Source organism: Notechis scutatus, chromosome 9, assembly GCF_049901735.1.
Source record: "Notechis scutatus isolate UNSWTSFEM ecotype Mainland chromosome 9, rNotScu1.2, whole genome shotgun sequence".
NCBI classification, from domain to species: Eukaryota; Metazoa; Chordata; class Lepidosauria; order Squamata; family Elapidae; genus Notechis; species Notechis scutatus.
The window spans coordinates 17,097,514-17,120,824 of NC_142017.1; the positions used below are offsets into that span (position 1 = coordinate 17,097,514).

Below are 23,311 nucleotides of genomic sequence, written 5' to 3' on the forward strand. Positions count from 1 at the left end.
CCATGGTTTTTTTACCATCCATCATCACCATGGTTATATTACCCATCTACCATATTCACCATGGTTTTATTACCTATCCATCATGCACACCATGGTTATATTACCCATCCACCATGTTCACCATGGTTTTATTACCTATCCATCATGCACACCATGGTTATATTACCCATCCACCATGTTCACCATGGTTTTATTACCTATCCATCATGCACACCATGATTATGCTACTCATTCTTTGTTGATACCACTTTGACTTTTTCAGCTGTATTCCATTCGTGGCTTAGAAAGGACAATGAACTGCTTGTCATATTGCCTGAAGGGAAAGTTCCAACTTTCTGGAAGGTACTAATTTCTATTTGCTGCTTGCTACTGAAAAAGGCAGTGAAAAGGAGACCCCAGTACAGTGAGCTCTCTTAATGTGGCTGCCAGCAAAATCCTGGCCCTTCAGCTCACAGAAAGCATCTCCATTTTTTTAGGGTGATGGTTGGTGTTGTAACACAACTTTTCAGAAAGTTTGCGCCGAAGTAAAAGCCTCTGTGCATTAAATTGTGCAAGGTTGCAAAATTTGTCTTGCTTGGAAAAATGGATTTTGCACTTTTTATTGGTATGTGTTAATTTATTCTGCAGTCATAGAAAGGACAAGGATGGACAATGGCACTTTCTTTTGCTGACCATCTGAAATCTATTTCAGCTACCACTCTGTCTTGGTCTGAATATTTTCAAGACTTTCTTTGCATCCAGAAGATCTAAACATGTAAGGAGTATTTTAGATTCAGAAATAGTGCAAATCCCAGGCTGTCTTAAACAGGAAAAGTACATTATAATATGCTGTTTTTATTATGAAAGAGAGACCACTTAATGATTTCTAATTTGCAACTAGCTCCCCCTCCCCAGTTCATTGGAATGTAAACAAAATATAGAGAAACACCCTTTATGAAAGAAGCACTGTGGGATACTCTGAAATTAGGAACTGCTGGGGATCTGTCAATCTATGCAGCACAAAGGACACAATTTGAGGGTTTTCACACCAAATGCATACCCCTCCATGCCCTGAAAGTGGTCTACTCAGTAGCCCTTCAAAATATGGGCAGCTGCTACCCTGAGCTGCTTCTGGATGTGTGGACCACAACTCCCAGAATCCTCCAGTAAATAATGCCTTTGTAGAGATATCATAGAGCTAAGATTCACGTGCGGGAACATCCAGACTTGGATAGGAAGGAATACATGATTGGAAGTGATGTACTAATTGGGTTATTTCATTTTAATTAACTGTCAAAGTCAATGAAATAAAATGGTCTAGATCCTGGGTTTGCCATCTTTTGGAAAAGAATGCTTGGCACATCAATGAGACCTTTTCTGAAAGAACATAGATGATCTGTAATGGCTGAAGTGCTGAAGAAGATGGACCACAGCAAACGATGATGAATCAGATTCCATATTTCCTTTTTTTCACCACATACAAGCCTTCAGATTGGATTCAACACCCTGGAAAGGGGAGATGTTCTTTTTTCCCAGCATTTAAACTGTGGGTTGTCCTCATATGGTCAAACACCATTGTGTAAAGGAATGCCATCTGGGAAAACTGAAGTTACAACTGAGCCTCAAATGCAGTTTACCACACTTTGTTCCAAGTTCCATCTACAACAGCAGAAAGGATATGAGAATTTGCTTTTATACATCACACAGACATTTCATTTTGACCAGATTTAGAATTGCAGTTATTATACTATTATCTTTGAAACATTGAAGAGGTCAAGATGTATTTTTCTGTTCTCCAGTATTGGTTAATGTTTGTGTCCAGATATGGTTTTGTTTAGTTGTTTATAACTGTGCATTATTGGAATCCTTAGTTTAGAAGCCAGTGGGAATCCATTGTTATTGTATTGCACTACTGAAGTAAGAATGCTTTACTGATTGCTTTTAAATGTGATGGGGAAAAAAACGTGTGTCTTGTCTACCTTTGCAAATTGGAGCACACTGCATTAAAAACATTCCGTTTCTCGGTTGCTAAATAGTTATTAATCCGCTCACTGGGCAATGCTTGCTGTGGTCTGGTCCAGCTATCATATTGCCCTGATTCACACGACAGTCCAAGTCATAATGTGGCTTGTTTATTTTTGGCTGCTCCATTATGTTTTGTAAATTCTGTTTTATGTTACATAAGTCCAATCAATTGCACAGTTTCCCACTCCCCTTGGCAAACCAACTGTAACTGGATCAGCAGTGTGAAAATCAAGATACAGGTTGCCTTTAATTTTAGATCATAGAACATGGGATAGGGTTCAAAGGGATCTTGAAACTCCAGGGCAAGAAATCCTATACCATCTCAAATGGCTGCCCAATCTCTTGTTAAAAATCTCCAAGGATTAAACACCCACAACTTCAGGAGGAAAGCTGCTCCATTGATTCGTTGTCCTGATTATCAGGAAATTTCTCCTTAGTTTCAGGTTGGACCTCTCTTTAATGAGTTTCCACCGGTCAGTTCTTGTTTCCTGCCCTCAAGTGCTTTGGAGAATAGGCTGATCCCTTCTTCTCTGTGACCACCCCCTCAAGTAAGACCATAATAAGAACTATAAAATTCGTTGTTCAGTGATGAAATCTTCAAGCAAGGCATCACATGATCCTATCTGATTTTATGACCTTTTCCTCACGGGTGTTAAGTGAATGACCATGTTGTTAAGTGAGACATCATGAGACTGTGACTTCTGACCTTTTTTTGCCGGCTGCCCCATTGACTGCGCTTGTCAGAAGCCAGCTGAGGAGTCGTAATTGACAGTTACCTGACCAGAGGGATACTGTGACCGTCATAAGCGCAATGACCTGAGGTACTTTTTCAGCACTGCTGTTAACTTTGAATGGTTATTAAACCAATGGCTGTAAGCAAGGGTGGGGTTCTACCAGTTTGGACCGGTTTGGGTGAACCGGATGTTAAATTTGCATCTGGTTCCCCGAACTGGTATTTGAACCAACCAGCTGGCCCCGCCCCTCTCCATGTGGCCCATTTTCAATGCAGTTGAGCGCATGGTGCGTGCAGAGGCTCTGGGAGGGGGGAAAATGGGCCTTCCAGAAGTCCGGAAACAGGCCTGTTTCCGGCTTCCGGAGGGCTCCAGAGCCCAGCGGAAGCCATTTTTGCTCTCCCAGAGGCCTGAGGGAAGCCTCTGGACCCTTGGAAGGCAAAAAAAACCCAGCCCTCCAAGAAGTTCCGGTAGGCCACACCCACCATGGTTACACCCAACCAGCAACTGGGCAGTGAACTGGTTGCTGGCTATAAGCCAAGAATTATCCCTGGCTATAAGCCAAGAATTATCTGGAAAAAGAATTACTAACCTGCTTGGGCAGCAAAGTAGCTGCATTTAGAAATGTTTAGAATAAGGAAGTTGAAATATTATATATAATTTTTTATCACGAACCCTCTTTAAATACCTTTTGTGACCATGGGCTCCCAAGACTTAACTCAAATTTTAAATCATAAAATTTCTTCAATTCTTTGTGGACCCTGTGATGACATTGCAGCCTCCACAGACTTGAGAACAACTGTGCTGAGCAATAAAGATTGTTGGGTTGCATAGCAACGTATCATGTAATACTCCAAATCTACAACCAGTCTTGCTGAATCCCAAGTGGTTGTAGGGAACAACCCTTCAGTTCCTAGAAATTTAAAATGGCAGCACAAATGTCAACACAACATATAAATCTTGGTTGGAAAGTAAGGTTCAACAACAAAAATCAGATGCCTAACTTGAAGGAAACTGTGGCTCCTGTTTTAATAAACATTGGTAGCTGGAAAGGGGGTTAATGGACTCCAGATTTTTCCCTATGACAAACCAGTATGGTTCTGCTCCTACAATGTTTAACCAAGAATAAAGTGAACCTCTTGATATATTGTTTCCTTGATTTATGATCTGCGTAAATCATAAGGAGCACAGCTTGACATGAAGACGACTTGACCCTGTGCTAAGTTAGAAAGGAATCAAGAGTGTAATTCTTTTTTGTAGTATTGTTACCTTTATGATCTAAAGAAAATGGAGTTCTTGGATCTAATTGGTAAAATGTAGAGTTAGGGTTAATCGCAGCCAGTACTAAAAATGCTCTTTCCATAGATTGTGGTTTTCTTTAAAACCAAACTTTCTAATTGCTTCAAAAAAGTCCTTTTATCCCATACAGCAGTGGTCCCCAACCCTTTTTGTACCAGGGACCAGTTTCACACAGAAACACTTTTTCAAGGACCGGGTAGGGGCGTGAAGGTTCCAATAACAGTAAATAAATAAGCGATGAACCTGTAACTTACCCTTTCCAAAAAAACTCTCCAGTGAACTCTGTTTCTGGCTCATTTTGCGAGGGCTAGCTTGCATTGCTGATGCAGGATAAATACGCGCCAAAGAGTCAAGCGCGGAAGTTAGGCGAGGGCGGAAGTGGTTGTCTTTCAAAATAAGACACCCGGAAGCAAAAACATATTTACATATATATATTAATCACGATTATTCATTCTTTGCGGCCCGGTACAAAATGATCCACGGACCGGAACTGGTCCGGGGCCCGGTGGTTGGGGACCCCTGCCATACAGGATAGACTCCATTCAGATTACTTGTTAAGTAGCCATCCCCTATTAATACTAATACAGTCACTGGGCAGCAGCCAGAAAGCCAAGGAACCAAAGAATATAGGGGTGAAGAAAAAAAACCCAAACCAGTAGTGGGTTTCAATTTTTATTTTTTTTACCACGGGTTCTGTGGGCGTGGCTTGGTGGGCTCACTTTACCTGCAGGTTCTCCTGCAATCCTGAACTCTCCCTGTGTCTTCAACAGCTGGCATGCGGCAATCCGATGTGCGGCACGAAGCAGCTGAGCTTCGAAACCAGGAAATAAAGGGGAGCATAGAGCCGGGGCAGGAAGGAGCTGATCGTCGGAGCGAACTGGTTCTCTCACAGATGATCCTCGGAGATACTGGTTCGACTGAACCGGTAGAATACCACGACTGCCCCAAACCCTGCATGTTACATCTTTGAATTTTCTCAAGTATTGCACTTTCTGCTTTTATTTCTGGACCTTGAATAGTAGCCAAACACAGTGGCTTTAATCTGCACAGTATGCTATGCAAGGAACTAAGTTTGCAAGCTTACTCACAAGCCCGGTTTTAAATATCATCCCAGCAGCCAGCTGGCTTTCAACTGAAATTTCAGGTCACCATTCTTCCCTTTAAGTCAGATGTTGGCAGTTCAGATTCGCTGTAGATTGCGGCATCGGAATAAAAAGGATGCAAGAACTTGGCCACTTCTGATTGCTATGGGTAGAGTAAATATGCTTGCAAATTGTGCTGTGAGAAAGTACCACTGGATATCAGGTGAAACCACAGACAAGCACATAGGCATTGCTCTTTTTATCTTTTCCCAACCATTTTTCCAGTTAATTGGAAATGGGTCTATGACAATTTCCCACGGCCAACTCACCACGGCCAACTTGCCACAGGACAATTCGCTGTGGGGACAAGTGTTACGCTAATATCAAAGAAATGGTGGGGATAGAATAATTACAGGAAGGATGCAAAAGGAAGGACAGGATGAAATGTGAATAATCTATTTTGAATTATTACATTGAATCATTAAATTGTCCTGCAGCAAGTTGGCCATGGCAAGTTATCCATTCTGGTTGGAAATAGGTGCTTTGATGTAGATCACATGCAGCCAAACCATGGTTAAAGAGATGATGATTCTCCTCTAACAGCTCCTGGGCTTTCTTTGAACATGCTCTAAGTGTTGTGGTTTGCCGGCAGCCAGCAGTGGAGTTGGACAATGAGGAAGAGGACCAGTCTGGGAGTCTGGAGAGGACTCGGACGAGAGTCCTGCATTCGATGCAGGGATGGGGCCAGGACCAGCTAGGAGTGGGGTGCTGCCTTCGGAGCCTTTGGAGTCTGGCAGCAGCAAGGCAGAGGACCCAGGGGAGCCTGTTCCCAGTGTGTGTGCAGAGCTGCTAGAAGACAAGAGGAGCTGAAACAAAAGGGGCGACTCAGGAGTAAGACTGGGAGGTGATTGCCCCTCCCATAAGGGATAAAAGTCAGACCTCAATGACGAACGCTTTGCAGGAAGCAAAGTAGTTCAATAGATTCCGAGTCCTCCTTGAAGCTCTGTGTGAACTCTGGTTGGTTTTTTTCTGGGACTTTGGTTGTTTTCTGTTATAATTAATTTGACTTGTTTTTTTTTTTGGCAGCATTCTACAGCACTGAAAGGCGTGCTCTTAACTGGGGGAACTGTTTTTAATTTGTTCTGGCTGGGAATGAAAGTAATTCCCAGCATTGCATTAAAATAGGTTTTCCTTTTACAATAAGTTTGTGTTTCATTAAGTTTGACGAAGCCTGGGTCAGAACAATGCGCACTTAAAAGACCTTGGATATTACTACTCATGGTGCTGCCGTGTCTGCCTCTGTAACTCTTCAAGGTAAGCTGGATGACTGCAAATGTTCACAGCACCTCCTCAAGGCTCTCTAGACAAGAGGCACTTCATTTATTTAACATTTGTGTTCTGGCACTGAAAACAAAATTGCTATGGATCAAACCACCTGGTGAGGTTCAGCAGCAAAAGTAGATCTGATGCTAAAAAAATCCTGATAGCCTACGAGTCAATAGAGGGATTTATAGCAGGCATGATAAAGACACAAACAGTGGTTATAGGAACTTTGGAAGATGTTTGCTTTTGGGTTGAAAGAACTCAAATACCATAAAGTGGTGGGACATACGCCTCCCTTACACTTACTGCAGCAGCTTTCTGAACCACAGGAATTAAACCAGATTGGGATCACAAACCTAATCACAAAATGTGGTCAGGCCGAGAGGTCTGCAGAAATCTCCAACCAGAAACCTGCCCATATAGGCAATGAGTATATAATTCATTGGGCTATACTATAATAGTCCAATGGGTTTACAAACAAAATTAATGATATACAGGTAGTCCTCAACTTATGACCACAATTGAGTCCAAAATTTCTGTTGCTGAGACATTTGTTAGTTTTACCCCACTTTATGACCTTTCTTGCCAGTTAAGTGAATCACTGAAGTTGTTAAGTTAGCAACACAATTAAGTGAATTGGGTTTCCCCATTGACTTTGCATGTCAAAATGTTTCAAAAAGCAACCACATGACCCCAGGACTCTGCAACTGTCATAAATATGAATCAGTTGCCCAAGCATCTGAATTTTGATCACGTAACCATGGGATTGCCTCAATGGTCATAAGTGTGAAAAATAGTTGTAAGTAACTTTCTTCAGTGCTGTTGTAACTTTGAATGATCACTAAATGAACTGTTGTTAAGTCAAGGACTAGCTATATACAATTTTCTGAATTCAGAATGTAATAACCAGTACGCATTTAGAACTGCTTCCCGTATGTGCAATATATTTCCAGGAAACTATCAAATTGCACCTGGAAGGGCAGAGCCTGGAGGAGGTTTGGCATGTTTGAGGACCAGATCATTTTGTAGCTGAATTGCTGGATTTTACCATTTGTAGAATAATATATGAAAGTCAATTTGGACAAAACATGTTAATATGTTGAATAAATCTGGTGAATACAGAACGCTCCATGTTTTTATAGGATGCAGTTTCTGACAGTTCCATGTCAGCATCCATATATTAGCACAGTTTTGTTAAGGAACTAGCTCGATACCCGTGCTTCACTCCGAAACTGTGATCGGGCTTAGTTTTGGAGGAGGAAAATAAGGGGGGGGGGGGAATTGTGCCTCTGCCTACCAGCATCCATCAGTATTCATCTGGCTAGCGTACTGTCAGTGTGTGAGAGAGTTGAGGGTGTTTGGAAACTGAAACAGTATTTGCTGTGTGAGCAAAGAGGAGACAGCAAGAAGTCTGGGCATGGTTTAGCTCAACTGTTCTGTACTAAAGCTGCTTGGTGCTGTGAAACTGAAACTCCTCTCCTCTGCTTGTGTTTTGCATTTGGAAGAGATTTCTTTTCAGGTGGGGAGGGGGAGTAGAACTCCTTAGCATCAGAGCATGTTAATAATAATATAAGAAACACTAATGCTCTGATGGTCATTTCGAAAAATCCTTTCTTAGTGAGCACCTAGAAGTCAAGAGGAACATACTTGCCAAATTTCAAGTTTGTAGGCTTTACGGTTCTGGAGATTTTGTGATGATGTGTGAGTGGTATTTCCCTTTTATATATATAGATAGAAGATTGAGTGGTCGAAAATCAAATGCACAAAATGTCTGAAATATATTAGGAATTGTTTCAAATATTAGATTAACTGTTGGTCCTCCAGGCAAATTCAGAATTTCTTCTTTGTATGCAAAGACTCCTTCACAACTATATCTAGCCCTGGGAGTGGAGTTCTTTTGCGAGCTGCCGTTTCTATTTTCCGAACAAGATCTACATCCCACTTATGGGTTACAAAACTGACTGCAGTCCCAAGGAATTTACTGCCGATGCGACCGACTCGCCCCACCCGATGCAGATAATCTGGCAATGTTAAAGGGAAATCATAGTTAATTACGAGCTCTACATGAATGGTGTCCAATCCACGGGAAGCTATATCAGTACACAACAAAATGTCAGATTCGCCTCTCTGAAAGGCCTTAAATATGCCTGCTCGTGTATCTGCTGCTATTTCTCCCTGCAGGCGTAAATGGTTGATGTTATGGTCTTCTAAAATGTAACCCAGCCAGTTAACAGTCCTGGCTTTGTTGCAGAAAATAATAACAGCTCCAGAGGAGGATCCTCGCTCTTTGAGGAGTTGTAGCAGCTCTGCTACTTTCTCACCCCCTTTCAAACGTATGAATCTTTGCTCCACGTGAGGCTGAAGACAATGCAAACTGGAGCCAGTCAATATGGTGAAATTGGAGAGATCGGCAGACTCGCTCAACATCTGACTTAACCCTTTTGGAAGAGTAGCGCCCATCGCTACCAGCTGGGCTTTGGGATCCCAAGCCTCATACCTGTCTTCAAACTTTGGGTCCAGGAAAGCTTGCTGAACGACATCCTTCAAAAAAGCATGCTGAACTATATCCTTCACCAGATCTATGAATGAGGCATCCAGGAGAGTGTCCACTTCATCCAACACCAAGAAGAGCAATTTCTCCAAGGACAACATCTTCCTCTTCAGGACTTTGCTCAGGGCGCCTGGCGTGGCGATCAGGAGGTCACTGGGACCCTCATGGATCCGCCGCCGAATCACAGCCGTGCCCCGGCCACCGCCGATCTCCTTCACCTGCAAGCCCAAAGGGTCAGCCAAGAGGGCGGCCACTCTGCGCACCTGCCCCGCCAGTTCTCGGGAGGGCACCACCACCAAAGAGCGCGGAGAGGTCCCGGAAACGTTGTCCGCATGGAACGTTGGGGCCTGCAAGAGCCGCTGGAAGAGAGGCAGCAGGTAGGCCAGGGTTTTGCCGCTGCCAGTTTCCGCCCCGCACAGCGCGTGGCCCCCCTTCAGCAGGGCGGGGATGGTGCGCAGTTGCACCGGCGTGGGCCGCGAGATGCCCAGCACGTCCTGCAAGGAGGCCGCCACGCGAGGCTCCAGCCCCAGCTCGAGGAAGGTGGACGGGGCGTCCCCGTCGCTCGTCTCCCGAGGAGGCTCCTTCCGCGTCCGCTCCAGCTGGAAATAATCCCCGCGGGACAAGCGGTGCTTCCAGCCGTCCGACACCAAGCGCGGCCTTTCCAGGCGGCCCGTCGTATGCCGGGCCGCCTGGCTCAGCTCTCGTCTCCGGCTCCGCAGCAGCAGCTTTTCCCCGAAGGAAGCGCCGCTCTCCGTCTCGGGGTTCCCGCGTCCCTCCCGCTTGGACGCCGGCCGCTCCAGCCTCAACTTCCACGCGTGGGGGATCCGCACCACGTGCTCGTCGGGCGGGGACGCTCCGGAGGCTCGGCGCACCGGCCAGCCGCGCACGGCCGGCTGCCGCCACGAGGGGAACCGGGCGGCCGTCGCGGGGCCACGAATCCCCCAAAGCGAGAGGATGAGCGCCATGATGGAGCGGTAAAAGGGGAGAAACGCGACCGTCCCCGATGGATGACGTATAAAACGGGCGCGGTTTTTAGGCCTCGCGGTGGAGGCGGCCCCCCCGATGACGTCAGTAGCGCCCTCGCCTCCTGTTAGCCGAGGCTCTTAAAAACCATAGACTATAAAATGTAGAGGAGCCTCTCTATGGAAGTATAATATTTCACTTTGAGGCATTACGATTGTTTTCATAATTTTTATGATGGGTTTTTTTAATAACTTTGACGGTTGTTTTCATAAGAAAATCACTTGACATTTAGAGTAAACATAGAGATCCGCTGAGAGCTATTAGTCACGCATGGCTTATACATACTATTTTAAATAAAATTGCGGGGTGTCAGAACTGGTCCGCCAAAATATGATCTGGTGGTTTATCGGCATACCAAAAAATTTCTTTCCAACTAACCGGATTTTATCAATTCGGCTAAAAACCCTGAAAATTTGAGATGAGTCATTCCCTATGACCGTTAGAACAGCGAGACCTGCGCGGAAGCTTAATTTTATTGATGTGAGATCCACTGAACGTTTAATTGTACAATGTTAATTCGGAAAAAAAAATTGGCGTTTGTTTACACGTGGGTATCTCTACCCTTTCCTATCTCTGTTTCGAATGGGGGGGGGGAGAAAAGGACAAGGCCGTGACGTCATATCTCGTCGCCTGGCGCATGCGCGGGAGCGGGCAGTCCCGAGTGATGGGAACCGGCGTCTGGTGAGTTGAGCTGGGTGCCGCTTCCGAACCGTCCCATGGCGGAAGGAAGGCCTGGAGGTGCCCCCGGAGGCAGGCCGAGCCCAGCAGAACCCCCCTGCAACGCTTCCGGCCCAGCCTATTTCACAGGGTGGTTGTCTGAGATGGTACTGTAGGGATCTCCTGTTTGAGCAGGGGGCTGGTCTAGAAGACCTCTAAGGTCCCTTCCAGCTCGATTCTGATTCTACTTCTAGTAGGGAAAAACAAGAGGTGGGAGTGTTAAATAGGTCCGTTATTTTGCGTTATATATAAAAAGATGGCATGAAAATATAGTAAATTCAGGGAATGGTCTAGGGCAAGGGGTAGGGAAACTTGGCTCTTCTATCACTTATGGACTTCAACTCCCAGAATTCCTGAGTGAGCCATAAAAGGTTCCCCATCCCTGGCCTACTGGTTTTTCAGCTGTGGGGTGGAAATAAATTTTTTGACTTGAATGGGACTGTTTAATATACTGTTGGAAGTTATGATTCCCCTCTCTTCTAGGAAAACAGCCCCCCACCCTTTCTCAAATAGCTGGAGCCAGCTTACTTTTCACAACAAAGGAAGGATAAAATGACAGGCATGAGATACAGAGAAAAAAAAAACCTACAAACTAGCTAAGATCCTTTCCCATAGAAATCAAATAGATGGCAAGCTACAAAAAAAACTTGTGAAAAGCAAACAGCCTAACAGGAAACTCAGGATATTGCAACCAGGTGCAAACTGATAGCTACAAAGGATCAGGGAAAAACAGATTGGACTATAAAACAATTACTCCTACCAAGATCCCAGGAAGAGATCCCAATCTCAAACGGGAATTCAACACACACAAATCAACGACTTCATTTACAAATCAAAGAACCTGAAGTGTATAAGAGATAGGTTTTCCTACTCACTTATTAGATTAATCCTAGGAACGCTGTGAGATTTCTTACCTGCCTTCCTATTAATAAACTGATTCTTACTTTCAACGCAGCTGACCAAATCATTTTGCATTTCTCCCAGCCAGGAAATTTGAATCCACAAAAGGAAAGAACTTTGCCTATTCCTTAAAGGGCAAGGCTTCTTTTTTCCTTTCCTCAATACAAATGTAGAACATATTTTAATATACAAATGTAGGACATATTCTTTATATGTCCTACATTTGTATATTAAACAGTCCCATTCAAGTCAAAGATTGATTTCTCCCACAACTGAAAAACCAGTAGGTCAGGGATGGGGAACCTTTTATGGTTCACTCAGGAATTCTGGGAGTTGAAGTCCATAAGTGATAAAAGAGCCAAGTTTCCCTAGCCCTGGTATAGGGTCTCTGTCAGATCTGTGTATCTGCCATTCTTCATGGAAGAAGAAGAGGGGAGGGGAGTTGGTACAAATCCTTTTTGATGTAACCTGGATATATTAAATCTTATATTGAATTTGGATAACCCACGACATACTATGGAGGGACAGAGACCAGATGCCCGGAACCCAGTCACCTTTGAAAGAGACAGCCACAGGATGAAGAGACCATAAAAATTCCTGCTGGGAGATGTCTCCTGGGAACCTCAAGAGGGGGGGATAAACATGTTGGCTCTTTGTTTTACTAAATACACATCAAGAGATCCCTGCATGCCTGAGGCAGGTTAGATGCTGCTTTTAATCCCTACATGAATTGTCTCATCTCAATAAAGGATTCCTTTCGATATGTTTGGTTTTCAGAAGTTCATTCTTGTTGATTGAATGGGAAAAGTTCTGTAGCCTGACAGTCTCCTGCCTGAGCAGGGGGCTGGACTAGAAGACCTCCCAAGGTCCCTTCCAATTCCCTTATTCTGTTGTTGTTAAATGAGCTTGTTGAGAAGATATAGATATAGGGGAGAAAATAGAGTACATGATCAAGACCGATGAAGCGACCTAGGCAATGATAAATATTGGAAACATGTTTTATAAATTTCATTGCGGTTTCATTGGGAGGTCTTTTTAAAACAAAAAACAACGGTTGTCTTATATCTTGCTGCCCGGATTGACAAGGCAGAATCCAGAAGTATTACCTAGGATAGTGGGTTTGTATGTAACTCCCAAGCCATGAATCAGGTTGAAATTTGCAGCTCGGTTTCTACGTACAGGTAATCCTCAACTTATGGCCACAATTCAGTCCAAAATTTCTATTGCTCAACAAGACAGTTAAGTGACTTTTGCCCCCATTGTATGATCTTTCTTGCCACAGTTGTTAAGTGAATCACTGCAGTTGTTAAGTTTAGTAACACGGTCGCTAAGTCAACCTGGTTTCCCCAATGACTGGTTGCAAAAGGAGATCACATGACTGTGGGACGGTGCAACTGTCATAAAAAACACCATGGTTGCCAAGTATCTGAATTTTGATCACGTGACCCTGGGGATGCTGCACAGTTGTGTGAAAAGCAGTTGATAAGTCACTTTTTTTCAGTGTCATTGTAACTTGGAACAGTCGTTAAATGAATGGTTGTGAGTCAACTGCTTGTATGGATCCAGCTATTTTATCAGAATCAAATCTTAATAATGTGATTAGGAAAATATTAGAATGTGCAGAAATGAATAGATTAACGCTTGTAATTAAAGAGAGAGAGCAAACAGAATATTATAAGATATGGGAACTATTCTATCAATGGCTAGAGAAAAAATATGAAAGCTAGATAGAATTAATGGATTAGTTAAGGACAATAGATATTTTTCCTCAGTAGAAATAAATAAGCTAAGTTGAAGGATAAAGACATAGTGATATTAAGTACAATAAGTATAATAAAATAAGACTAGAGAATAATACGTAATGAATATGATTGTAAATATTAACTGTATTGCACAAAATATTTGTAACCAGATGACATGTTGTCAAATGGAAGAAGATATGTTTGTAATAAAAATAAAATTTAAAAAATATGTAATCAAATCTTAACTCGGTTAGAGGAAGTTCTTTTCTGTATAGCAACAAATGAATTAAGCTAAGGTTGGGTGCTGTATCTGATTGTGATTGTTGTTATAATTGCAATAGAGGGTTTTCCTCATTTATGCAAAGAATAATTGGACAGTTTTTATGCTACTTCAATTCAGTGGGACTCTTTAATTTTTGAACATATTCCCCCCCACCCCCCAGTTTCCTTTCTTTCAGCTGATTCCAAAGACATCATGCCAATCAACTGCGTAGCCCTCAGTTTCACAAATAAAGCAATACTTGCTCCTATGGTGCGAGTTGGGACCCTGCCGATGAGACTCCTGGCTTTGGATTATGGTGCTGATATTGTATATTGTGAGGTAGGTGTTCTGACCTAGGCTTCCCAAAAGCATGAAACCGACTCCTCATCCCGATAAAACCCCTTTTATTTAGGTTAAAGAGAATTCCTCTCCAGTTGCCAAGCTGATATCTTCCAAATGCCACACTGTAGCAGCGATTACTTGGCAAGGAGTCAGGAACAGATCTTCACCCTAATGAATTGAACTAATTGTCTCCTGCAAACACCACTCCCCTTTCTCTCCTCTTTATTCCCTCTGGGAGGGGCCATTCACCGTCCACCTCTGCCCTTACTCCTGAGTAGACCCTTGTTCCTTAATTCTTCCCTTCTGGCAGCTCTGCGCATGCACACACTGGGAACAGGCTCCAGCTGTTCTTCTGCCCCACTGATCTCCAACTCCACAGGCAGCTGCTAACTGTCAGAAGGCCCTGGCTCCATTTCTGCCTCCAACGCAGAGCACTCATCCGAGCCTGGGACGGACTCCAGGACTGGCCCATGTTCCTTCCCAACCTCCTCACTGTCCGAGTCTACCGCCAGCTCCACCACAACACTAGGGGACATGGATGGTTCCATCTCCTTCAAATTGTTGTCAGGAGATAATAGAATAGGAATCGAATAGATGGCTTTATGGGCCATGTGTGATTGGACAAAAACGGAAATTGTCTCCAATGTATAAACTCGCAGTATATATACAAAGTAATATAATCATAGGATACCAATAGGAGAAAGTAGAAGAAAAGATGAGAGGATAATAGTAATATAGGCATACTACCTGCATAAATATGCTTAGATATAAGACAGTACTGTGGCAACTGGATGTTCAGCAGAGGGTGTATTTGTGTCTAGTTGTTTTAGCATGAAATACCCTACAGCGGCATCTTGAGGGGACAAGTTGAAATAGTTTATGTCCAGGATGTGAGGGGTCTGTATATATTTTCTCAGCCCTCTTTCTAACCTGCGCAGTATACATAATGTATACTAACCATTATGAAGTAATTATGTATGCCAAACATTATGTAGTAATTCATAGAGGGAAATACTCTGAACAGAGTTCACAAGTAGATTGCTAGACACCATATTTGAAGTGGTTTTGGACTCTGTAAAAGTCTCTTCAGTGTTTATATAATTAGTTCTGTCTCAGTAAATGGCAGCATCGACCAATACTAACTGGGAAGAGAGGGCACTGGGGAATTTCCAGAGCTGAAAACTAGTCCTGAAATATCTCAGAAAACAGTTACTTAGATGTTGTTGCTAAAAAACCAGCCTGGATATCTTTTCCCTTTTCTCTATACTAAAGGGAAAAAAGGAATTACTTTTTAAAAATGGTTTTCGGTTGTTGTTGTTTTCTGTTGGGATGAAATTCTTTCGTAACCTTTGCCTTGTTCTTTAAGGAGCTGATTGACATAAAGATGCTTCAGTGCAAAAGAGTTGTAAATGGCAAGTATTTATTTGATATTTGAGTGAAAAATAAAATGAAAAAGTTCTGTTTTTCCTGACTGGTAGCTTAAGACGATGATTAATGCTGCTTGTTTTCTTTAGATAAAGTGCTTGTTAAAGAAATTAAAGTGTCTTGGTGAAACTGAAATTAAGAGTAGTAAAAATGGTAATAATTGGTTGGTACATTATTTAATGTATTGTTTTTGACGCTTATGTAAAGGATCCTTGCTTTGGAAGTATTCAGAGCTTCTGTAAAAGTGTTTATCCGGCAAATTTAATAAAATTATAAACAACTTTCAGCATTGATACATTTTAATATCTGGCTGTAATCAGTGATGATCTAAGAAGTGAAATCTTGAATGGCAATATGGGTGTGTTAATAATTATTCAACAATCTGTTAATGAAGTCCTTAATAGAGACTTTTTTCTCTTCTGTGCCTCACAGACATCCTTGGAACTGTGGACTTTGTTGCCCCCAACGAAAGAGTGGTGTTCAGGACATGTGAAAGAGAAAAGGACCGGGTTGTCTTTCAAATGGTATGATTCTGTGTGATTTACAAAAGCAAAACCAACTGCTAAAAGTAAAAGAACTGCCACAAAAAAAAGACTGTAAAATCGGGTTGGTCATGTGAGGAGAGAAAGAAAGAAAGCTATTTCTATAGGCAATCTATTGTTTCCCTTTCCCACACCCTTCAGATTGAGAGAAAAGGATTTCAAGAGAGTAAGCTATTTCCGTAACATTCCTGTGGCTCCAAGCTGTGGGGTGTGGCATAACTGCATTGCTTTCAATGTGTACAAGACAAGAGGTAGGCATGTGAGTCGTTCAAAGGGCAGGGAAGTTGGCAAACCAAAGCTGAAGTTGTGAAATTAAGTAGTGGTTTGAGAAGAGCAGGCAGAGCTGGAGAGGGGAGTTAAGTGTGTCATCAGTCTATAATTATTATGTTCCCACAAATGGTTTAAGTCCAACCCTTCCTGAATTCTGTTAACCCTCATCTGGTGCTGGTTTAGTATTTAACTTTATTTGATTAAAATTCTTATGTATGACCTTGGGCAATAAATCATCTTTAATACAACTTCACATATGGTCCTGAACTTGTCTTGTCTCTTTCCAGCCATAAAGTGCAGTTGTGGTCACATGATTTCCCATTTAATGACTGACTGCTTTGCTTAATGACAGAGTTGCTAATCCCTATTTAGGGTTTTTATATGAGGACTACCTATATATTTTTAATGTATATGTGAGCACTTTGGGGAGCTCTTGAACTGAAGAATGAGCTAGAATACCTAATCTTTCTAGAAAAATAATCCTGTATGGTTTTCTTTTCTTGCTGTTGTTCAGGGCACAGCTGATGCTGAGAGAGCCTTGGCGGTAGCCAAACTTGTGTATGTATCTGTCAGAATATATTTATTGTACTTCTTTTATGTTACATTCAAACAATTCTCATCAGCTTATATATAAACAAAAGTGAAAACATCCCCAGGGAGGTTAACATCAATTATACCAATGCTAACAAAACTACATCAGCTCCTTCCTCCCTCTAAAACCACAAAAATGACAATAAACGAAGAAAAGAAACATAAAATGTGATCTAGTACAGACTTAATTTTACTTGGCATTAACTTTTAACCGATCTGCCCAGTTTACAGATCCATTCCACACATTTCCATTTGCATAATGTTTATTTCTTTTACATTTTGCAGATCTCAGGAATAAAAATTGACAGTTTTAGTTTGGCACAGTATTTAGTAGCAGGGGTGTCCAGCCTTGACATCTTTAAGACTTGTGGACTTCAACTCCCAGAATTCCCCAGCCAGCCATAAGTCTTGAAGTTGCCAAGGTTTGAGGTCCCTGGTTTAGAGCAATGGATTAGGGCCAGAGAGATCCAAGTCCATTATGGGTCCATTATGCTGTTTATCATAACAAACTTCACAAAATTATTGGGTGGCTAAGATGGGAAGTACTTATATTGTCTTCCTTGAGTTCCTGTTGGATGAAAAGATAGCATTGATCTAACTAATAAGACCCACAAATGTATTCTTTAAGCAAGGAAATTATGGTTGACTAGGACTGGTGATAGCCTAAAGCTGTTTACTTATGCAGAGTATTACTTTCTTAATTAGAGAGCAGAACAGTTTAGAAACTGCTTGTCACTCTTTCTTCAATAAAAGCAAATTAAATTTTTATAGAAAATCTGAAAATTATTTTCCTGAACTTTTTTAAAAAAATGCACAGAAGTAAAAAATGCGCAATAACAGTAATTTCAAACAGAGTTGTATTCTCTATGGTGAATATGCAACTTGGGTATGGCTTGTTGTGATTCTTATAAAATCAGTAACAGGATCATTTGAAACTGATAGTACATGAGCTACATCTGGTTTGGACAAAGAACATCCTTCATCCTTCTGACAATGAACTTGAGATAAGCAGCCATGTAAACTAAAACACTGCAAAAATAAACACACTGAAGCAAATCCTGAATAATAAATGATGATAGAATAAACAATTGCTTTGCATCTCATTGTTTCAGCCATTTGTAACTTGCTCTGAAAATGAATTGCTTAATAATATTTGTGTGTGTCTAAATGTTAAAATCTCCTTATATTGTCTTTTTGCCTTGTCATTTCAGAGAGAATGATGTTGCTGGCATTGATGTGAACATGGGATGCCCCAAGGAGTATTCCACAAAGGTATGATTTTTGCCATCTGCAGTTTTTTTTCTTTTTGAATCATATTTATAGATGCCTCCAATTTTATGAATGTCTGCATAGCTTGAATCATTATTTGAATTATGTTGTCTTTCTTATTCATTTAATCAAAGACTCTAAAAGCATGAAACACCTTTTTCTTTCAAGCCTTTGAAATGAGCTCCAGGAATTTGCAGAATGCAAATTCAATTTGCTTATCTGAAAGAATTGCGTGTTGTGACATAGTAGCTAAGTATATTAACAGAAACTTTGTGTCCAAAAACAATTTGGTTTTTTTTCCTTTTAGCATGACATATGAATACGTTTGTCTGCTTGTTTTTCTCTCAGGAAGCCAGAATCCCAATCCAAGTTTCTGTGTTTCAATTGCGTCATATTAAGGAAGTGACTTCAATATTTCTTGCTTGAACCTAACATTAGACCAAGGTTGGTTGAAGCCATCCTGTTACATTTGGCTGATTTAACATTGCAGACCACTTCCTTCTTTTGATCAGTTGCATTCAGACTAAGCTTCCTTTTTTGCATACTAAAGATGTGAATTTCTAGCTTACTCCAGAAAAAAATGTGTCTGCTGTCCCGTTGACTTCCTGATTCGCTTCTGAATTATTGAGAAGTTACAAAACATTTCTTTACACTACCTAGTTTTTCTTTGAAAACATTTTGCTTCTCATTCTTGGATGAGAAGCGAAACATCTTCAAAGAAAAACGAAGTCCAGTTGCCTCTTGAAAAAACACCTTTGGGATAACCATGACTTGGATGACTGAGAATCTCCATAGAAATCTCTTGTACTACTTCCATTCATTTCCTTGTATTTTCAAGTTAACACATGATCTGGTAGCATGTTCAGTGTCTAAGTGGAATGGAGTGGAGTGGAGTGGAGTGGAGTGGAGTGGAGTGGAATGGAATGGAATAGAATAGAATAGAATAGAATAGAATAGAATAGAATAGAATAGAATAGAATAGAATAGAATAGAATAGAATTCTTTATTGGCCAAGTGTGATTGGACACACAAGGAATTTGTCTTGGTGCAAATACTCTCAGTATACATAAAATAAAAGATACATTCGTAAAGAGTCAAGAATCATAAGATACAACACTTAATAATAGTCATAGGGCACAATAAGCAATCAAATCATACTAGGAAACAGTCAATATAAATAGTAAGGATACAAGCAACAAGGTTACTGTCATACAGTCACAAGTGGGAGGGGATGAGTGATGAGTGATGAGAAAATTAACAGTAATAGTAGTGCAGACTTTCTAATAGTTGAATAGTGTTGAGGGAATTATTTGTTTAGCAGAGTGATGGCTTTCGGGGAAAAACTGTTCTTGTGTCTAGTTGTTCTGGTGTGCAGTGCTCTATAGCGTCATTTTAAGGAAAGGAGTTGAAACAGTTTATGTCCGGGATGTGAAGGGTCTGTAAATATTTTCACAGCCCTCTTTTTGACTCCTGCAGTATACAGGTCCTCGATGGGAGGCAGGTTGGTAGTAATTGTTTTTTGTGCAGTCCTAATTATCCTCCGAAGTCTGTGTCTGCCCTGTTGGGTTGCAGAACCAAATCAGTCAGTTATAGAGGTGCAGATGATTGACTCAGTAAGTAGGACAGGAGTGCGGGTTGTGTGATGTTTTATAAGTTGACATCCACCAGACAAAGAAAATAAAGTTAATAGACAAATGTAAAACGTATGCAAGACAACTTTGGGCTGTTTGTATTCACTCCTGTGAAGACGCAGTTGGAGCCTAAGTTCACATTTTGTACTGAATCCTAATGAATGGTTGTAAGTCAAGGACTACCTGTAGAACCTCCTTGAAATATTTTGGGCCGCCAAGATGATGAACAAAGATCTTTTTTTGTGTATATTTTCCCCAGGGAGGAATGGGAGCCGCGCTTTTGTCTGATCTGAACAGAATAGAATCTGTGAGTATGCAGAGTGCCCTGCTTATCATTTTCTGTGGTTATTTATTTATAAAATTAAAAGCAGTGGAGTTTGGAGGAACCGAAGGGGGCTGCAAAAGGTAGCAGGGCATGAACATGTGGTCACAACTAACTGATCTAGAAAAATTTATGTGCAGCTTGGAGGCAGAATTGTGGACCTTGTTCATGAGAAAAATGCAGTAGGAAATCATTTATAGAGACATTTAACTTGTTTATTATTTGGTTGAGAACTTATGGAGAGATGGCTTTTCCTAATGAGGAAATAATCTTTTTCAATAATCACCTAAGTTTTCCAAGCAATCATTCTGCATCTCTGGTCTGCTCTTGTTTCCTGTTCTTTAGATTCTGACTACGCTCGTCAATGGTGTATCTAAGCCAGTAACTTGTAAAATCCGAATTTTGTCATCGGTAAGAATATATTACCATATTTCAGATATTACAGGTCTTTTAAAAATACCCACCAGTCCAGTGTTTTGATGCAAAAATACAGTTTTTGCTTTGTTAGCAGCAATTGCACTGAGTGAAAATGAACCAATAAGGGAGATAACGGTAACCACACCTAATGTTGACTTTGGATCTTTCAACTATTCAACTTACAACAGTTCATTTAGTGATCATTCAAAGTTACAACAGCATTGAAGTGAGAAATAGTCCCAACATCTAGACGACATGGCCTTTGAGAGATCAAAAAAAAAAAAAAGTTCACTGCTGCTTATATACCCTTAACTGTGAATAAGATCCATTAAATTGAGAATTGACAAATATTGCTGAGTAGACATGCCTAGGATTGTTCTTTTAAAACTCAGATAAGAGCCCAAATCAGATGTGGCCCCAACTGGTGCAGAAGCCTTTATTGGAGTTCAGGAGATGCTGAAATTAGCCGTTGTGAACTCCATGCATTGAATTGCATGCTTTAGAAGAAAATTTATGTCCTGAACATATCACTCTCAACCTACACAATTTGTTAAACAGGGTTTGTTGGAGTGGTGGTGGCAGGACACAATTACCTGGGTTCCAAAGGCACACTGAACTCAAACTTACCACCCACATTTTATAGCTGGGTTTCCACCCTGATAAAGATTCAGGAAGCAGATGTTGAGAAACTGCCAGTTAGACTGGAGGGAGGGGTCAAACAAGGACCTAGCTTAGAATCGTTGCACGGCACTAAACCTCATAACCATGACTGCCCCCCCTCAATCTATGAAGCCTTATTGAGCCATTTCCAAGGGTAGGCAAACAATCTGATGGGATTCTAGTCAGATAGGTAATAAATAATAAAATTACTACTTGATGGTTCTAGTTGCTTACACCTTGACAGCTATTAAATAAACAGCATCAAGAGGCTGTTACCTGCTTCCTCACCAGATCATAGGAGGACTGTTAGGATGGGGGCTTTCTGATTCTCTTCATAACACACACAGGGACATACCATTTCAAAACTGGAAATTTGTTTGGTGTAATTCTTGCAATCCCATCCCCATAAATTTCACTATGGACTTGCACTTGGAAAAAAAGGAATCGTTTGGGGCTTAATGCAGCTGCCAAGAACCTGACACATATTGTAATGAGTTGGGCAAGTTCAACCCACGAGGGACACTGAATGGCCAACACCCCAAAGCCAAGGACAGCCTTTTGCCTCCCCACAAGAATGTGCATACTTATTGCTTGAAATTTCATCCACATTTAGCTTCAGAAAAGTGAAGTAGCAAACTTGGGCGAGTGTCGAATGTTTTTCCCCTCCCCCCCACATCATTTTCAGGAAGAAAAAACGCTAAGATTGGTGAAGAGGATAGAGCAGGCTGGAGTTGCTGCAATTGCCGTTCATGGAAGGTAAACTAATTCTCCATCTGAAAAGGAAAAAAAAATTATCGTGAGTCCTATAACATAAAAACTTTTGAGCTGCAATTGGTAGAACAGGCTCTACTGCAAAAAACAAAAAACAAAAAAAAACCCACCATGGTGCCACAGTGGTTAGAATGCAGTATTGCAGGCAAACTCTGCCCACTGTCAGGGGTTCGATCCTGACCAGGCTCAAGGTTGACTCAGCCTTACATCCTTCTGAGGTTGTTAAAATGAGGACCCAGATTGTTGGGGGCATTAATGCTGACTCTGGAAACAGCTTAGAGAGGGTTGTAAAGCACTGTGAAGCGGTATATAAGTCTTAAGTGCTATTACTATTGCCCTCCCGCCTTCTCTCCCTCCCCCTCCCTTTCCTTCACCTCCCTTCCTCCATCCCTTCCTTCCTTCCTTCCTTCCTTTCCTTGGTGTTGGGTTCGATCCTGACCAGCTCAAGGTTGATTCAGCCTTCCATCCTTCTGAGGTTGGTAAAATAAGGACCCAAATTGTTGGGGGAAATAGGCCGACTCTAAATTGCTTAGACAGGAAGCAGCATACGAAGCAGTATATAAGTCTAAGTGCTATTGCTAATTTCTGACCTGTCTCTTTTGAAGGAAGAAAGAAGAGAGGCCTCAGCACCCTGTCCACTGCAACGTGGTCAAAGCCATCTCCGAGGCAGTTTCCATCCCAGTAATAGCCAAGTAGGTAGAACGAATTTGCTCTCAACCAGGAGAGTCCAATCTTGGGGCAAACAAGCTGCATGGATTGACAAAGTCCACTGTGACCATAAATGTTGCCTCCCCTGCAGTTAGCAGAGAGTGGGGGGGTCCTCAAATTTGGAAACTTTGAGACATGGACTTCAACTCCCAGAATTCCTCAGCCAGGAACCTGGGAGTTGAAGTCTACATGTCTTAAAGTTGCCAAGTTTGGAGACCTCTGGCAGAGAGGTTCAGACATCTGCTATACAGGCAGTCCTCGATTTATGACCGCAATTGACCCCAACTTTTCTGTTGTTAAGTGAGACATTCGGTACATGAGTTCTGCCCGATTTTATGACTTTTCTAGCCACTGTTGTTAAGTGAATCGCTGCAGCTGTTAAGTTAGTCACACGGTTGTTTAAATGAATCAGGCGACTCCGGGACGCTGCAACTGTAGCAAATACAAATCGGTTGCCAAGCGTCTGGATTTTGGTCTCGTGACCATGTGGATGCTGCAAAGTTTGCCACTGTGAAATGGTCATAAATCCCTTTTTTTAAGTATCGTAACTTTGAACAGTCACTAAACGAATTGTTGTAAGTCAAGGACTGTGTGATGACCCAAAGGGGCATGGCACAAAGGCAACACAGTCAAATAAGCAAGAAGAGTCCCTTTATTATCTCCAACTTTGGCCCCAATGTCCAGGTTACCTTCAGCTGAAGAAAAACTCTCTCAGGAACAGCCTTTAAC

General features: G+C 41.7%; 2 protein-coding genes across 2 annotated transcripts in view; one reads left to right on the top strand and one right to left on the bottom strand.

Annotated features, from left to right (window-relative positions):
- Nucleotides 1–6,855: 6,855 nt before the first annotated feature.
- On the bottom strand, nucleotides 6,856–9,984 carry DDX28 (DEAD-box helicase 28). The gene has a single exon (XM_026672077.2). It carries the CDS (start codon nucleotides 9,953–9,955, stop codon nucleotides 8,270–8,272), a length of 1,686 nt encoding a protein of 561 aa, XP_026527862.2. The 5' UTR covers nucleotides 9,956–9,984; the 3' UTR covers nucleotides 6,856–8,269.
- Nucleotides 9,985–10,607: 623 nt separating this feature from the next.
- Nucleotides 10,608–23,311, top strand: part of DUS2 (dihydrouridine synthase 2) — a 31,840-nt gene continuing 19,136 nt past the window's right edge. The window contains exons 1-10 of the mRNA XM_087971650.1: nucleotides 10,608–10,694; nucleotides 13,816–13,973; nucleotides 15,343–15,388; nucleotides 15,834–15,925; nucleotides 16,728–16,771; nucleotides 18,016–18,076; nucleotides 19,964–20,011; nucleotides 20,372–20,437; nucleotides 21,789–21,859; nucleotides 22,480–22,566. Coding sequence (XP_087827776.1) covers nucleotides 13,848–13,973; nucleotides 15,343–15,388; nucleotides 15,834–15,925; nucleotides 16,728–16,771; nucleotides 18,016–18,076; nucleotides 19,964–20,011; nucleotides 20,372–20,437; nucleotides 21,789–21,859; nucleotides 22,480–22,566 — 641 coding nt within the window. The 5' untranslated portion in view covers nucleotides 10,608–10,694; nucleotides 13,816–13,847. The remainder of the gene's footprint in view (nucleotides 10,695–13,815; nucleotides 13,974–15,342; nucleotides 15,389–15,833; nucleotides 15,926–16,727; nucleotides 16,772–18,015; nucleotides 18,077–19,963; nucleotides 20,012–20,371; nucleotides 20,438–21,788; nucleotides 21,860–22,479; nucleotides 22,567–23,311) is intronic.

What these genes read in the sequence shown, in the direction of transcription:
- DDX28 (XM_026672077.2), bottom strand. Translation starts at nt 9,955, where the DNA reads ATGGCGCTCATCCTCTCGCTTTGGGGGATTCGTGGCCCCGCGACGGCC.